General features: G+C 42.2%; 1 protein-coding gene and 1 long non-coding RNA gene across 3 annotated transcripts in view; one reads left to right on the top strand and one right to left on the bottom strand.

Moving 5' to 3' along the window:
• CUL3 (cullin 3) overlaps nucleotides 1–6,632 on the bottom strand; it is a 44,555-nt gene extending 37,923 nt beyond the window's left edge. For both annotated transcript variants that reach the window (XM_072143126.1, XM_072143127.1), the window contains exon 1: nucleotides 6,175–6,632. In XM_072143126.1, the coding sequence (XP_071999227.1) occupies nucleotides 6,175–6,240 (66 nt within the window). In that variant the 5' untranslated portion in view covers nucleotides 6,241–6,632. The remainder of the gene's footprint in view (nucleotides 1–6,174) is intronic.
• Nucleotides 6,495–16,733, top strand: LOC140122361 (uncharacterized). Its single transcript, XR_011854314.1, has 3 exons — nucleotides 6,495–6,650; nucleotides 15,114–15,324; nucleotides 16,648–16,733. It is a non-coding gene; the product is annotated as an uncharacterized lncRNA (long non-coding RNA).
• Nucleotides 16,734–17,167: the final 434 nt, after the last annotated feature.

Below are 17,167 nucleotides of genomic sequence, written 5' to 3'. Positions count from 1 at the left end.
TATAAACACATCGGTAAGGATCAGAGATCGGGATCTGGTCAACCCCCCACCCCCCGAGAAAAAAAATCTTTACATCTTAAAATCTCATTAGCCAGTTTATAATACCACATTTTAATTATATTTTTTTTTTATAGTATATTCACTTCCCCCAGGAAACCAACAACAAGGGGCATTTATAATTCCTTGTAGGTCATGGACATACATGATTCCTGGGCCAGGGAATCCTGGAATCTATGCCTGGTGCAGGTACAATGCCCAAGTCTTTATAAGTTCCCCTCACTGTATATAGCACAACTGTATAACATATATAACAATCTTATAGAATTTCTTAATGCAGCAACAAATAAAAAGTTAATACACACATAGGAGTGAAAGGCAATCTAAGGTGGGTTCTACTATACAGCAGTCCCATGCAAGAGGAATTTCTATGCTTCCCTAAAAAAACACACAGTTTTATCCTTCCTGTACACGCTTGTGCAGCCCATGAACACCGGCCCGTACGTCAGCCCCGACCCCACACTTGCAGAGGACAGAAGACCTTGTATTAAATTAAAGTCCTCGTCTGCCCGCCAGACTAAAGTGGCGGCGCTGCAGACCGTCAGGCAGACGACAAGTTGATAGAATACAAGCACTTCTGTCCTCTGTAAGAGTGCAGTCCGTGGGCCCCGTTTCGGAATCACTAAGAGGTTCGGATCTCTGTGTAATTTGGGCTCGGTATTCTTCTATTACAATTGAAAGCTATGCCACCTTTGCCACTTGAATAGCTTTTACCTGGAACCTGCACCAATTTGTTTTTGCCACAGGTCATAATAAATTTGGCTGGCCAGGGTGACCCCGCCTTGACCACTAATGTGCTAGGTGTATTTCCAAAATCTAAAATGACTACTGTGTTATTTTCAAACATTTCATAAACTTTTTAGACATATTTGTAACTTTATGAAAAATAGGCACGAGCCACGTTACCATTGCAGGTGCCAAAAATGTCAGTTTATTACAGTGTTTATGTCGGATGATAAATCTGAGACATTATCGCATTTTACACCTCCTCCATATTGGACTGCTAATATAGCGCATATTTTAAGACTGTCCAGTCTAACAGACAGTTCCAGTACATTTCCACCCATGTGAATGGGTATATGTGCCGGTCACAGTTTCATCGTGAGAACAATTCCCTCAGTGCACGTTGGACTTTACTACAAGGTCACAACGTGAAAAAAAACCTCAGGTATGGAAAAAATGCTAATCAAAAGGAAGTTCATTATTATTCAACTGCAAAACCGTCTGAAGTATTTGACTAGAGAACTTGTTGGACCGTGTAGACAACGTGTTGTGACTGTTCCCACTGAGAGCGGTTCTTTCCTGCAGCGCTGACCCGGCACGGCAGCTGTTGTGCTCTGGGGAAACGTATGTGATAAATGACAGACATCAGGTCTTCCACAGCTAAACTACACTCACAACAAAGACCATTTAATGGGAAAAGTGACTTTCACTTGAGAAGTAACAGTGAGGAGACATAACCTGACACAGGGATTTAGGAGAAGGTCCACTAACATCAAGCATCCAGCACCCATCTAATCGTGACCATATATTACATGTATATTACCATATTTTTCGGACTATATTTCTGAGAAAATCAAAGGAGCTTTTGTGTGCCTTATAGTCCGAAAAATACGGTACATACATAATGAAAAGGCTCCAACAGTGGACAGAAAATAGTAAAATTTGGTCTTCTATATAATGAAACACATCCAGTGTATAGCCACAACATCATGGGCTGATTTCTCTAATTTGAGCAACTTATTTTAGGCTTTGATCACCAATTCAGTCCAAAATGTGTATTGTGGACTCCTGAAAACAAAGGGTAGAGGACAGATCAGACTGAGATAAAGCAGCCGGTACTATATGAGGCAAAGCGTCTGAGCCCATAATAGGGGCCATGCAATGAACACTGCATTTAAAAAAAGGTATTTTAAAAATATCTCTACATTTTAGGAAAGTTAAACGACAGTCACTGCGTTCTATGTGTGCGCACAACCAGCGAGCCACAAAAGCAAACTTATACTGACCCACAGAAACTGCATATTACATGCTGGACTTTGAAGACGTTTACTTGACTATTTTAGGGATTCTCATTGACTAGAGCAGGGAGCGAATAGCGTGTGACTACCTCTCAATTGTGTCTAGTCCCGAGATGTGTCTGACTGGGTGAATACCTATCACTGTTGTCAGTGCTATGAGCAGAGCATTAGTGGATAAGACATGCCACATACGACACTATTTGGTGACATGTTCTACAGTTGCCGGATGACGAGTGAAAGAGCGGAGGTTCAATCCGGCAAGGTGTGCGTCTGGATATAACGTACAGCGCACACTGTGCTGAGAATGAGCGCATCTAATGGAGAGCGGCCATAATTAACCGCAGCTCATCAGCTGTAGATGAGACATGACCTGTCACTGGTCCCACAATGGTGCTCATTAAAATTTTATTACAGATAGTCGTTGCTTGTATCACTTCATGTCTGTCTGTGATTCCACATAAGCCAGCTGTTCCCCACAGCCTGTGAAGACATCTCCAAGGCTGACAATCACAAAAATACAGCATTGTTATAGCTCCCCTCTAGGGAGGCTCAGTCATACTGTGTCCTATGTGCCAGGGACCTCCCAAGGTGTATCCGTACACCCCAACCCAACTGACAGAGGCCAAAGAGGAGCACCTGGGCCTGTACCCATGCAGAAGTACTGATGTCACATTCATTCTGCGTATCATCTGAATGAGAACAGCACAGCCGGATCATAATGATATGCGCATTAAAACTGGTGGTGCACAAGCAAGCCCTTTTTTTAGTGCATTATCTTTGATATTTTTTATTTGAGACATGTATGTTTTATGGTGCCTGCATACACCTCAGTTGCAATATAATATTTAAAGGGGTTGTCCAGAAACCGCAGTTCCCAATTGGCCCACACTTTTGCAGGTAAGGCCTTACTTTTTCACTGCTTTGGTCACATGTGGCCCATACAGATGTGTAGAAACCCTATACTTAGGTCTGAGGCCCTTTAGCTGGTTACCTTCAAGCAAGTCTGGTCCAAGAAAAACACTCCATGCATTGGTGAGATGGCCCAGACCAGAACCTTGTATCACTGGACTGAACTCAGCATGTTAGTTCAGTGATACGAGATTCAGCCTCTGGTGTACTCTTTGCTGGGGCAATAGCCTGGGTCCCCACACTTTACGATCATTCTGCCCATGAAATTCATACTAGTGTTACATACAGCAGCCAGCCAAACTAAACTTTAAACAAAAGAGCAGAAATCAGCAGTGCAGGTGACAACAGTAAACATTTTAACATAGTTTACGAATGAAATATTTTCTTGTGAATTTTTTTCAGAAGGCTTTCACTTACACTGCTAACTGCAGGATAAAGAAGCAGAAAAAAAGGCACATAGAAGCATTTATTCTTAAAGTATATCAACGTTTACTATTACCCGTACTAGTCATTTTGGAAATAAAAATGATAATTTGCTTCAAATGTTTATTGAAGCTTTAACCAATGTTGTCACAGATCAGAGCTGTGAGCTAATGAAGTGGCACTTAATAGGTACCTACATGAGAAATCTAATGAAAACAAGGGGGCAGTCACACAAAACAGTAAAAGGGAGCTTTTGGTCTTAAAGTTGTCACACTCCTGTCCCTCCAGTTGTAGTTGCTGTTCTGAGCAGAAGTAAACCATGGCAGTGTGAACGAGGCTCTAGCCTGGACAGTCACTATATAATGGTGACAGTGTCAGTGCAGCACTAAAGCTTTAGGATAGAATGAAGCAAGACGGATTGTGGACTGAAAGTGACAGCGCTCCAAAGCCGTGTCCACACATTCCGGAATTTAATATTTAGCTGCTTATTCTGCTGATATTCAGCTGTCACCCATCCGCATAAGGTCTAATATGACACAAACTTATCAGCCCTATTGAATGAAAAAAATGGGTCAACTTTGGATTCTTTGAAAAAACCTTTGCACCAGAACCGGCTATGGCAATCTGTGGATGTGATTACAGATCTGCTGATAACCTTGTACTGTGTACGGAGGCTACACACTGTATGTACTACATCTCTGTAGTTGTAATATAAGAATATTAGGGAAAAGCCTTATTTCTGCCCCAAATGCACACCACTACACCCGCCTGCAGTGAAAGGGAACGAGTGGTAATAAAGGAAGGAGCAGCGCTGTTTAGGGAATGAGGGAGAGCGCAGAACTTGTTTTAGATCTGATACAATCCCAGGTGCTGATCTTGGCAGGCCCGGGAGGAGATGTACGGTAACACAGGTCGGCTATTAGCTCATTAATCTCTATGGACAGTGTGGATGTTCTCAGTCGATCATATACTATTAATGTCATATTCTTTATTACATCTTTCGATGTTTTGGTAACCTCCTTCCTGATTTTTAGACCTTGGCACCACCTAACCACTAGACACACATCTGTACCATCTGTAGAGAATGTACCAGAAAGGAGAGTCTGGACAGAACCTCCCATAGTTGTCATTCTTCCCCAACTCTGACAATTCTTAAAACTTGTGCTGTCAGCAGAGATAAGTAAGAGGGTCACAAGAAAGCTGCAGCACACAGCGCTATCATGGGGTGGATCACTAGGACATAGGCCATAAGGACTGCAGCACATGATCATCTGTAGCTGCAAGATGCTGATTGGGGGATAGTCGTAAAAATAATGGATATGCAAATGTATGCACACGTTCCTTGTTTTTCTGCATCCTCCTTATTTTAGTTACCAGCCTGGTGGTGTGGCCTTATCTCTCACAGGTGAGCGCCTCACTCAGGACCAGAGCAACAAGACAACGTTTCATGTTCTGGAGAGCAAACGGCAACATGCTGCACCAAACCCATCCATCTGTGTGGTCCCTACAGGGCCAGGTGTTGTACTGCCACCCTCATTGTAATCCCCCCCTCATACAAATCAAGGGACCCCTAATACCCAAAACTGATAACATATCTAAAGTAGGTGCCAGGAAAACAAAGCTTAATGACCTCCTGAGCGTTCAAAAACTTACGGAAACACAGAAATGATTGGCAGGACATGATCAGGGTAGGCCTGGATGCAAATAACGATGTCTATTCACTGACAGCAGCCAGTGATTGGGTGGTTACTTCGTGGACATAATAATAATTCCTTTATTTATATAGCGCACACAGATTACACAGCGCTGCACAGAGCTCGCCAGATCAGTTCAGGAAAGTCCTGGTTGTAAATGATGGTCTAATCACTGACAGCAAGCAGAGTGGCTACCAGCTCTTCATTCACTGACAGCAGGCAGTGATTAGGTGGTTACTTCATGGAGATGATCAGGAATGGACTGGATGTAAATAATTGTCTATTCACTGACAGCAGGCAGTTTTGGGCGGTTACTTTCTGGACATGATCAGGAAAGCCCTGGTTGTAAATAACAATGGTCAATTCAATGACAGCAGGCAGCGACTGAATGGCTACCAGCTCCCCATTCACTGACAGCAGGCGGTGATTGGTTGGTTACTACATGGATGTGATAAGGAAAGGCCTGTTGTAAATTATGATGGTCTATTCACTGAAAGCAGGTGGTGACTGGGAGGTTACTAAATGGAGATGATCAGGAATGGCCTGGATGTAAATAATAATGGTCTATTCACTGACAGTAGGCAGTGATGGGGTGGTTACTTTGTGGACATTATCAGGAAAGAAATGGTTATAATTGATGACTATTCACTGACAGCAGGCGGAGGTGATAAGGATTTGCCTGTTGTAAATAATGATGGTCTATTCACTGACAGAAGGCAGAAACTGAGTGGCTACCAGCTCCCCATTCACTGACGGCAGGCAGTGATTGGGAGGTTACTACATGGACATGACAGGAAAGGCCTGGATATAAATAATAATTGTCTATTCACTGACAGCAGGCGGTGACCATGTAGAGACAGGAGAGGCAGACTCCATGGGGGTGAGGTGTCCTGCGCTACTCCTTTGGGTGACACTTCTTGTCAGATATAAGCCCTGGCTGATAACAGGGAACAATAGCCGTGTAGTTGTGCTGGGCCTGTAGGCGGCGCTGCCATCTGCCCTGGTGTAGGGCCGGTCATTGTGCAGCTGCCCCCACCTCCCGCCCGCCTCCATCTCTCCGCCTCTCTTACCGGGAAGGCCCGGATCCTCATCTTGGTGTCCTTCCGGCTGCCGGTGCCTTTACTGAGGTTCGACATATCGGCGGCTGATCGTCGTCCTCTCTCGGCCCCGGGGCCCCTCCTTGTCTCCCCCCGGCGTGTGTCGGTGTGAGGAGGCCCCGGGCCCGGCCTAGCAAAGACCTCGGTGCTCCTGTAGCGTCCTCTATCCGGGCCTGTTTCCCCAGCAGCGCGGCTGGAAGAACGTAGTGTTCTGTACCGGAACTAGTCTACTCGGCGCTGACTAAACCCCTCCGCGATGGCGGACAAGCATCCCTCACTCAGCTAGCTCGGCCGGTGGGAGGAGCAGGAGAGTGGGGAGGATCTCGCGAGACTTCGCAACTCTACCTCCCTTCTTCACCCTTAGCCCTCTATGGTGCGAAATAAAAATGAATGGTTCTGAAGCCAACAAGTCGCCATGTTTGACCTCCCGTTTCCGCCGCAAATGCAAAGTAAGATCTGATTGGACAAATCCGCATTTCCGTCTGGTCCCGCCCACTTGCGTGATGCCGGGCCACGCCCCGCGTGACGTCTCCAGTCCTATTTGTATAGCTCCATGATGCTGTCAGGCCGTGCGTCCAATCCTTCAACATCTTTATTGACGTTCGCGGCAGCGAACAATGTGACATTAGTAGTCCCAGACCTGTCGGCGCTTGTCAGGCGGCGCTGCTGTACTAGTTCTATGGGATTCCAAAGCCAATTGTGACGTCATGTGGAGTCCAGGAGCGACGCCACAAACGGCTGTGGAATTCAGGAAGGTCATGGAGGCCTCTCCCGCCGTTATATAAATGTATATACACACATGTACAGTATATACCGCCTATGTGTGGTTACAGGTCACACAGATACCACGTTTTCATCATTTATAGAAACCGTACAACCTTTACAATTTTATTATTCACCATTGTATTAATGTTAAAAAGCGTTGATTGGGACGTTCTAGTGCTTTTAATATTATGACACATGAGTCGATGTGTGAAATAATTATTTTACATATCTAATAGATTGCATAGATAAAACTTCAGGCATCATTCAATGTGTGTAACTGCCCTGCGCCACATTTATCACAGGACTTTTAGACTAGTTTTTGACAGTTTTCTGACTAGCACAAATAAGGGGCGTGGTCAGTGAATAGGGGTGTGGCCTCAGCCAGGGCTCTGGTGCCAGAGTTTTCTTTAAATGTCTGTTCTATTTCTGATCTCAGGATTTGGGCCAGGGGTGAGAAATATTTATTGGTCCAAGGGCCACATTGTCATATTACTCAACTTTAAGGGACCGCATCTGTAACCAGTACACTAGATGCATCTACATACACATATAACCACAGTACAGAACAAAATGTCAGCATAGAAATTATAAATACCACCCCAGAAATCAAATACTGCATTCAGAGCAGACAGCACTTGAAGTCACAGGGCAGATAATAGTAATACTGGAGACCCCCAGAGCATAAAACTACTAATACTGGAGACCCCTAGAGCAGACAGAAAACAATAAATGAATCCTCTCCTATCCTGGCTCTTCTCCGTGCACCATACTGCAGTTTTTTCTCTACTCCATGTGCTGCTCTGCTCTGTTTCTAATGCTGGTTGTATCAAAACCTGGATCAGAACTGCGGCAGGTCAAACAGCACAGTACAGCTGTCACAACCACCCCAGGGTCCTCTCCTGCTCCTGGGGCCTCTATTTCAGAACACAGAGGAGAGGACCTGGGAGCAGGGAGAACATCTTGCTGCACTCACCGCTAAGTGCTCATTGGACTCTTACTGTCAGCAACTCATGAAAGGCCACATGTGGCCATTATTGCAAGTTGTGCTTTCTTATAGGCCTTTAGTTGAGATGAATGTGGCCTGGTCCGGCACCAGCACCTGCCAAACGGATTCTGGTGCCCAAAGGTACTAAAGGGGCCCACTGAATCAATTGTACAAGTGTTGCTTTTAGACACTGGTACAAATAATAACCTTCAATCTCTTCTTGTTATCTGCCCCTAGGCTACGCTTGTCTGAAACACAGTATAGAGGCACAAAGCAAAACTCACCTTTCCTCATACCCCCAAAGCGGCACTCCCCACTGTACGCGATGTCTATGAACCCGGCACACATGATGATGGAGAGCCGGAGAGTACAGCAGGCAGATGCTGAAAAAAGGAGGGGAATGCTTGTGCTGCTTTGGGGGAGCTAAGAAAAGTGAGTTAAAATGTTTTCCCCCGGGGAGGGGGAGGCAGTAGTGTAAGCTTCTGGGGAGGGTGACAGTGTGTTTATGGGGGGTGGGGATGCTGTGACATTAGTTTGCTGAAGAGGGGCCCAGTAAGACTGTCGCCCCGGGGCTACTTACACCATGAGCCGGCCCCAAATGTGGCTCTCCTTTATGTACACACTTAGTATTGAAGCTCCTCTGCTACAGATTATAGAAATAATACACTATGAAGGAATGCCCGCATTTATATCACTACTGCTAGAGTGACCAGGAAAACAGGACTGCTCACAGCAAAAAGTTTGCACTAAAAGTTGGCACAGATAACAAAACTAATAGATGGTGGAAAGTATGACTCAACAGTATTAAACTGCTCCAGATTTATCATCAGACATTGGTCTAATGTGTGCAAAGGGGCATTTGCCCAGGGCAACAACTTGAATCACCCAGCAGGACTATGATCCTGCCAAATCAATAGCACCTGCGTTAAGACAGTTGTACAGTGTGTAGGTCCCAGGGGGCGTATGATGGCATCATTACACCCACCTGCTGCCCTGCACAGACACAGTGTGTGGGGATGCTGAGGTTGATTGTGGGGTGCAGTGATTGGTGACTGGGGGTAGGAGTGCTGAATAAAAGACTATTAAAGGATGTGGTTACATGAGGCGTTTCTATTATGTTTTGAAATGCATTTAGATAAATGCATCATCGAAAGCATATGTGTTATAGTAGTAGGAACATGTGTTTTACATTATTCATCTTTATTATTAATATTAAAATAGAAAACACATTGTTACTTATTTTAATAACATATGCACAATTATTGCATACAAATATGCATATGGTGATTTGTTTTTCCTTGTGTGTTCGCACTTGGTTTAAAAACAGAATGCATATGTTATAATAATAATTATGGGTTCCTGTATGTAAGCACTGTGTTATTTGTGTGACGTTATACTGTAAGTGACTGTGGTATTTTTAGGGAAGCAGTGTGGAGATAGGGGTGGTGGGTTGTATCTATCTATCTATCTATCTATCTATCTATCTATCTATCTATCTATCTCATATCTATCTATCTGTATATCCATATCAAATAAAATAGCAACACTCTAGTCCAGGTATCAGGTGTAATAAGCTGTGAACTTTATTCCAAGCTCTAACATATCGGCTGAGTAGTCTTTTTTATTCTTGAAACGTTGCAGCTTATTTAACCTTCACCAAATAGTTTTATTTTGGAGCCTCACTTTTAGTTTTGCCCAGGGTCTCACTTTGTCTAAAACAAGCCCTGCTTGAACCCCAGGGGGTCTAATCTCTCATACAATGTGCTGTGATACTACTTTATTGCATTATATTGTAAAAGTTCTGGTACTCAGATTTCTGCCAGAGATGACTCCATGGGGTGCAGCAATCAGCACCAACAGGGGGCACCCATAGGCGAGCACTGTGTTAGGCCTTCCAAATAATGGACCTAGGTTTCCTATACAAATGATGTTCCCAGCAGTAAGACCCATGTGATACTACTGCAGAATCATCAGAACCAAAAGAATCTTAGGTTTTCCGTGCAGTGGTCAAACTTGGTAAATGTAGCTGAGTTCCTATTGGAGCGGTTAGCCACCCCCCCTTCCCCAGCCAAAATTAGCGATCTGTATTATATATGTTGCAGGATAAAAAGTGTTGAGTGCTATTTAGATTCCACAGTGAGCAAAGTGCAGGGGTTAACAGTATATTTGATGTATGTGGTTTAGTGTACAAAATCGCCCTTTACAAAGTCCCCAGATGACGCTTAAAAAAAAAACATTAATACTTACCTTGTTCCGGTGCTCCCTGTGCCCGTACATTATAGCAGTGAAGCCAAAGTACTACACCCCAGCTTCACTGCGTCAGTGATTTGGGTACAGCGCTTGCGCAATGAGTATACAGCTCCGGCTTCATTGAAGTACTGCGTAAGCGCTGGGGAAACAAGATGGTTCTGATGCGTCTAATTGGACCTATCTCTAGGTAAGTATAGAGGTTTTTTTAATAGCACCAATGGAGAGACTTGGTAAATGGCAATTTGGGACACTAAACGACCAGTCCATAAGGACCTCTAGGTGGTTAGTTACCCAAATCGCTCTAACAGGTCCTATTTAAAATGAATGCACATCTCTTGACTACCCTATGCACAACCCCCCCCCCCCGCCAAATCTAGCCTATAGATTAGAATTATTAACCAGTATACATTTGCTCCTTCTCAGTGTTCAAAGTAAAGTCTAGTTTAATGTACGTATATTGATTTTTCTGCCTACATACTTCAACTTTTCCTTTTTCTTATTTTGGGGTCTTCAGATTCAATGACCAGTCTACTGTATAGTTATGGCATTGACATACAGTATTTTTACATATAGTAATGTTGATGGATATACATAATAAAAGTAGTGGTGAAAGACATTCCCTGAAAGCTTCCAACATCAGCTCTGTAAAGATGACCAATTTTGGCAGCAAAGACGAATCTTTGCCTGCCGAACAAAATGCTCTGATTTTTAACCCAAAAATATACTGTGAAAATTGTAGTACGACTGAGCTCATTCACATATTCTGCAGCCAGATCCGCTTTGGCAGAAAGCTAGATGTCTCCCATAGTCCCAAACAGATTTTCTGTATATTTGTTGCCTGGATTATGACATGAAAAAATGATCTTCTATTCTAGGATATGAACTTCATTTCTATGGCTGCAGCACATGATATTAGACTTGGTGCATAACAGATTTCATTCTCCAAGGGAGCTCGGGTTGTACCTATAAGTAAATGCATATACATTTGACCATCAGCGTTCATTAAGGCAATTTGTCTGAAGGTTTCAGGATTTGTTATATGGCTGCAGTGTTAAAAGCCCCACAGGGATTTACATGCCCTGTGGATGCACTATACATGTATCCCGTGTGAAAATGCAGGAACACTTCTATTTGTTAACCATAGAAATTCCACTCTTTGAAAAATATATGTATATATATTGTGGAAAATCATTTCAATAGTTTTTCTTCCACATTGGTACCAGCCCTGCGGGGTTTCTGCAGATCTTTCTGTAGATATCCTCTAAAAATGAATGTTCGGAGAAATAATGGATCAGAAGGAAGCTATATCACATTTCTGCGGTGCACAGGGAGGAGAGCGCTATACTCCTGATAGTGTATCACCTGGCAGGGCAGGGAGCAGCCTCTAATGACTCGGGAGTCTCGATGGCTGCAGGCTCACTTCAGTTTCACAATAAGAATTGACTCATAATCGTTTCAATGGTTTCTTTCTCAGGGCTGATCAGTACATTTTGAATAATTTTGCTTCTTTTGGCTTATGTAGCAGCTGAGTTTAGAAGTCAAAATTCAATGATTCCCGACGCCTCTTCTGTCAGGAAGGACATCTCCATTCCCCAATTCTGCTACTGCAGAGACTGGACAAAATAAAGAACACACACCTTCCTGTAAGCGGTTCTCCGCTCCACCCCGGCTGTCCACTCTATTTCATTTTTGTTCCTCTCACTCCGTAGAGTGGAAGTAGATAGGAAGGCAACCTCTCCATTTAAACCATTGGAGAAAGACATAGGCCTTACACCACTGGTGCTTAAATGACTGGTGCTTAACCCCTTATCACCGACACTAGTTTTCAGCTCAATGACCAGACTCGATTTTTCAAATCTGACATGTCTCACGATAATTGGTTATAACTTCGGAACGCTTTAACATATCCTGGTGATTTTGAGAATGTTTTCTCGTGACACATTGTACTTCATGTTAGTTATAAAATTTAAGTGATAAGTTTTGCGTTTAGTTCTGAAAAAAAGTGAAAATTTGGAAAAAGTTTGTAAAAATTCTTCATTTTCCAAGTTTGAAATGTTCTGGTTTCCAGACAAGATGTAAAACTACCCAAAAAGTTTGATAATTAACATTTACAGAATATCTGCTTTATGTTGGGATGATATTTTATGCTTCCAGTCATTTTTCTAGGATGTTATGAGGTGCAGAACTTTAGGTGCGATTTTTCTTATTTTCATGAAAATTGACAACTCAGCTTTCAAGTGACTTTGAGAGGCCTAAATAATAGTAAAACCCCACAAATTACCCCACTATAGAAAGTTCACCCCTCAACATATGTAAAACAACAAATTAAGTCCATTAACCCTTTAAGTGTTTTACATGGGTTAAAAAATATGGACCTGCGATTTAGAAACTATAGAATTTTTTTTTAAATACATTCATTTAGGCCAAAACTGACATTTTCAGAATAAATTAAATGATGAAACGCACTGCAACGCTTGATGCCCAATTCCTCCCGAGTGTACTGATACCCCATATGTGGTGGTAAACTGCTGTACGGACGCACGGCCGAGTATAGAATGAATGGAGGCGCCATTCACAGCAGATTTGTATTGTCACATTGTACGACCTATACATTTTTATTTTTTTTGGTAATGCGAACATATGAGGGCTTATTTTTTATGGGATGAGATACAATGTATAGATAATTTATTTGGGGAGTCTAAAGCTTATTCTTGAGATTTTATTAACTATTTCAAGGGGGACACAAACAAAATCATCAATTTTTATTCTGGATTTTTAGCATTTTTTCCCCCCGCTCTCCGTAATGTAAAAATAATATTTTATCTTTATTCTCTGGTTCACTACGATTGCGGTGATATCTCATTTATATAGTTTTTCTTATTTTTGCTCAATTTTCCTGAGCAAAACCAATATTGGAGAAAATCACATTATTTTTACTATTGACAACTTTTCAGAGCCATAACTTCTGTATTTTTCTGTTGTCAGATCTGGTTGAGGGATTATTTTTTGCAAAAACAGTTGTTCTTTTCAGTCGTATCATATTAGGTAACGTAACTTTTTTTGATCACTTTTTAGAACATTTTTTGTGATGGTGTTTGATGAAAAATTGTATATTATGGGAAGTTTTCCGAGTTTTTTTTTACATAGTTCACCGAGCGGGTTCAATATTGATTTAGATTTATTGTACAGATTAATATGGACGCGGTGATACCAAATATGTACGTGTTTTTGTGTTTTATTTACATTTTATGTGTTACTGGGGAGATTATGGGACTTTTATTTTATTTATTTATTTAATTATATTATAAAAAGATTTAATTTTTTTTTTTACATTTTCTACTTCTTGGCTTGAATAAGCGATCATCCGATCGCTTATTCAAGCCTTTACACTGCAATACACTTGTATTGCAGTGTATAGTGTAAGTAACTAGGCATGCCGCGCATGCTCAGTTACTTACAGCCGGGTCCTGCCAGGAAGGCAGAACCCGGCGGGGAGAGAAGCTGGAAGCCCCGGGTCCCGACGAGTGGCAGGAGGGATCGGATCCCCCGGTAAGCACACCGGGGGGGTCCGATCCACGGGGGACACACTTGCACGCCGCGGTCATGCTTGACCGCGGATTGTAAGGGGTTAAACACTCGGGATCGGAGTTTTTCCGATCCCGGGTGTTAGTGCCGGGTCTGGGCTGTGATATCACAGCCCGACACCGGCACCAGCGAGACCCGGTGTCCCGAAATCTTCTGACGTGCCGCTGTAGAAAGGCGTACACGTCAGAAGAAGTACCCTTAATGACCGCCGTAAAAACCCGATAGGGCGGTCATTAAGGGGTTAAATGACTTAGGAAGGCAGTTATCAGTGAGAAATGGAGAGATGGTTATTTTAGGTTCTTACACAAAGCTATCTATGGCTTCAATATACCTCCACACCCTGCAGCACCGCACAGGCTAACAAAGTGCCCGAAATATCAATGACAGACTTATTTCATGGGATATGGGCATGCCCGGTTATCCAGGAATTTTGGCGACAAGTTTTTTTTACGGGTGAAAGACAAATTGAGGATAGATTTGCCCATGGATCCAAGCTTGCTACTCCTTCACTGTGACGTGCTGGATTTTTCCCTACCTTTAGTGCTCCATGTTTATATTTTAACAGCTAAACGTTGCATATGGTTACAATCAGTTGGCCCACAGGTTAAGGATCTATTACAGCTCATCGGGAGATACATTCATTTGGAAAGCATCAAGATGGAGTACTGTACTGACAGAAAAGTTCTTTGATAAATGGGGAGGTTTTATTTTTGAGATTTACTCAAATGAGAATATCTGGGAAATAGTTTCCCCTTATACTACTCTGGTGTGGTATCTTCAAAATGATTAAGCAGGTAAATTGGGCAAACTCAAGATTTCCTGATGAGCTGGAATCATTTAGCACCCTTGAACCTGGGATCTCTCTAGAGCTCTGTGGTTATTTGCTTTCTTTATGTATGTACGGACATTAAGGGCCCACAGTCTCTGGGACTTACTGCCCTGCACCAACTTTGTTATGTGAAGGATATGCCAGTTGTCTTTGTTAACTTTGTTTGGTATACCAATAAAATATGTTAAAATGTTAATATGTTAAAAAAAAAAACAGTTTTTCATGTACTAACTGTCAAATCATATGATTTTGGTCAGTTCAGAGTTTGGTCAGTTTTCAGATCTAGTGGTTCCTACCATCTTTTTTTTTAGTCCTAGTATTATCCTAGTTGTGTCATATTTTCACATCCAATTTTTACAGCTCTGAGCTACTTTCTTGAAACACATAAAAAAATTACCACACTGGAGCAGGATCAATGGACTGTAAAAAAAATCTGACATGCACGTAGCATTGACAGTGCCATTTGCCAGTCTTGCCCTATTTTACATTTTTTTACAGGTGATCTATGGGGAATTAGGGATAATGGTCTGGTTGTAATGAGTGGACCTGGTACAAGAACACAGATTAGAGAGTGAGTCCTAATACGAAAGCCCCCATAAGCTCTACCTGCTTACCTCACTTATCCTAGGCGGTGCAGGACAACTGGTCAACAATCCTTCCCTACGCTAAAATGCAAAACATGTAGACAAGGACAAAACGATATGCTCAGGTAAGAATGGTCGCCAAGCTGGGTCACAACAGAGCAAACAAAGTACAAAATCACAAATACAAAATCTGAACAGGAGTGCAGTGATTAAAGTCTCAAACAAGGCATGGGGCTAGCCATGAATAACTATACCCAGCACCCTAAGGGTAGGTGATCTCAGAGCCTGGTTACAGTAGTGATTGGGACATAACTCAAAGATCCTAATAACACGAGGGGCAAGTGATTAGTGTGCAAAGCTTTCAATCACTGTGTGTTAACTTACTGTGAACCAGAGTTAAAGGGGTATTCTCGCCTGGGTGTTCACATTCAGTTTCACTAATCTTCCATTTATAAACATTTCTTCAATTGGATGTTATTAAAAAAAATGTTCCTGTGTGAAGATAATTTCTCATAAATGTAGTCATTCTGTCCCTTAGAAACGAGATGGCTTCCCCTTAAACGACCACGTCACACTCTGGCAGCAGTGGCCAGACATGCCCTATTGAGTCCTGTCTGACCTCCTGGATTCAGCAATCATTACCACAGGATGGCTGTGGGACATGTTTTAAATCCCGGACATTTCATATACAAAAACCTTTTCTTTCTTTGTACAATCCCTCCAGCAGAGGTGGCCGTATCCGAGGAAGCCATCTCATTTCTAAGGGACAAAATGACCACATTTATGAGAAATTATCTTCACACAGGAACATATTTTTTAATAACATCTAATTGAAGAAATGTTTATGTATGGCAGATTTATCAAACTGAATGTGAATGCCCAGACGAGAATACCCCTTTAATTTTGCAGGAAAGAGTGTGGTAGTAAATCAATCCCAAAACATCATAGCCAGCTAAAACCGTGTTCACACTTCAATAGTTCAAAAAGCCACAACAATTATTATTAATTATTACTTCTTCAGCTGCACACCGAGAAGAAAGGATGTTACACTGGTCTTGATTTTTATGGTTTAGGATGGAGCTTTATTTCCAGAGAAGGGATATTGTTCAGTATAATTGGGCAGATCTAATAATCCTGTCTAATATATTATCTGTGTAATGGATAGTATGACCTGTAGATCAATGATAAGTGGTTTTGTAGATTTTGCTTAGTAATTTCTTCTCTTGTCTTTTGAAATTTCTAAGCACGTACACCCTACTAAATACCCAAGTGTACCCCCTGATGCTTATATGTGATCAGGGAGATGATGAATTTAGATGTTACAGTTGGTATCACATAAATTACTTTTATAATAATGAGCGGATTTCAGACTTTTAGATACAGAGAGAACGGAAGAGCATGACCGACAAGTGACCGGTTTTAAAGTGTTTTGTCGTCTTCCATTACAGGGTAATTAGCATACCACAAGACAGAACCTGTGTCACTAACAGAGCCGGCGCTCAGCCATTAACAGGAAGCGCACAAAGAAAATCAAGCCGGTCGGACAGTGTAGGTAATGTTAAAAATGTGTAGTCATGGTAATAGGTCGTAAATTCTGAAGGACAGATTACAGACGAGAACTGACAAGACGAAATAAAATAATTACCAATGTTTATGAATAGGGTAAACAGGAAGTCTAGAATATGTGTCAGACTAATCATCGTGGCTGAGGTTGTATGACAAAGACACACAGGGTGCCTGACATTTTTGCCACTATTGTTTTTGTGCAAATCCATGTTAAAGGCAAAAAAGGCCAAAATTAGGTTTTGGCTGTGTATTTGATACAGATTTTTTTTTACATTTTTTTATCAGTTTAAACGCTGGATGTGTAGACTTATCCTAATGTTACCCAAACCTGCCTTTTTCATAGGATTGGCCGACAGTCTAATTCCGCCTCTAGGATATCAACGTGACCAACGTACACTGGAG

Source organism: Engystomops pustulosus, chromosome 3 (assembly GCF_040894005.1).
Source record: "Engystomops pustulosus chromosome 3, aEngPut4.maternal, whole genome shotgun sequence".
Classification (NCBI taxonomy): domain Eukaryota; kingdom Metazoa; phylum Chordata; class Amphibia; order Anura; family Leptodactylidae; genus Engystomops; species Engystomops pustulosus.
The sequence above is the reverse complement of the archived record's forward strand: the minus strand, read 5'-3'. Positions and strand labels throughout refer to the sequence as shown.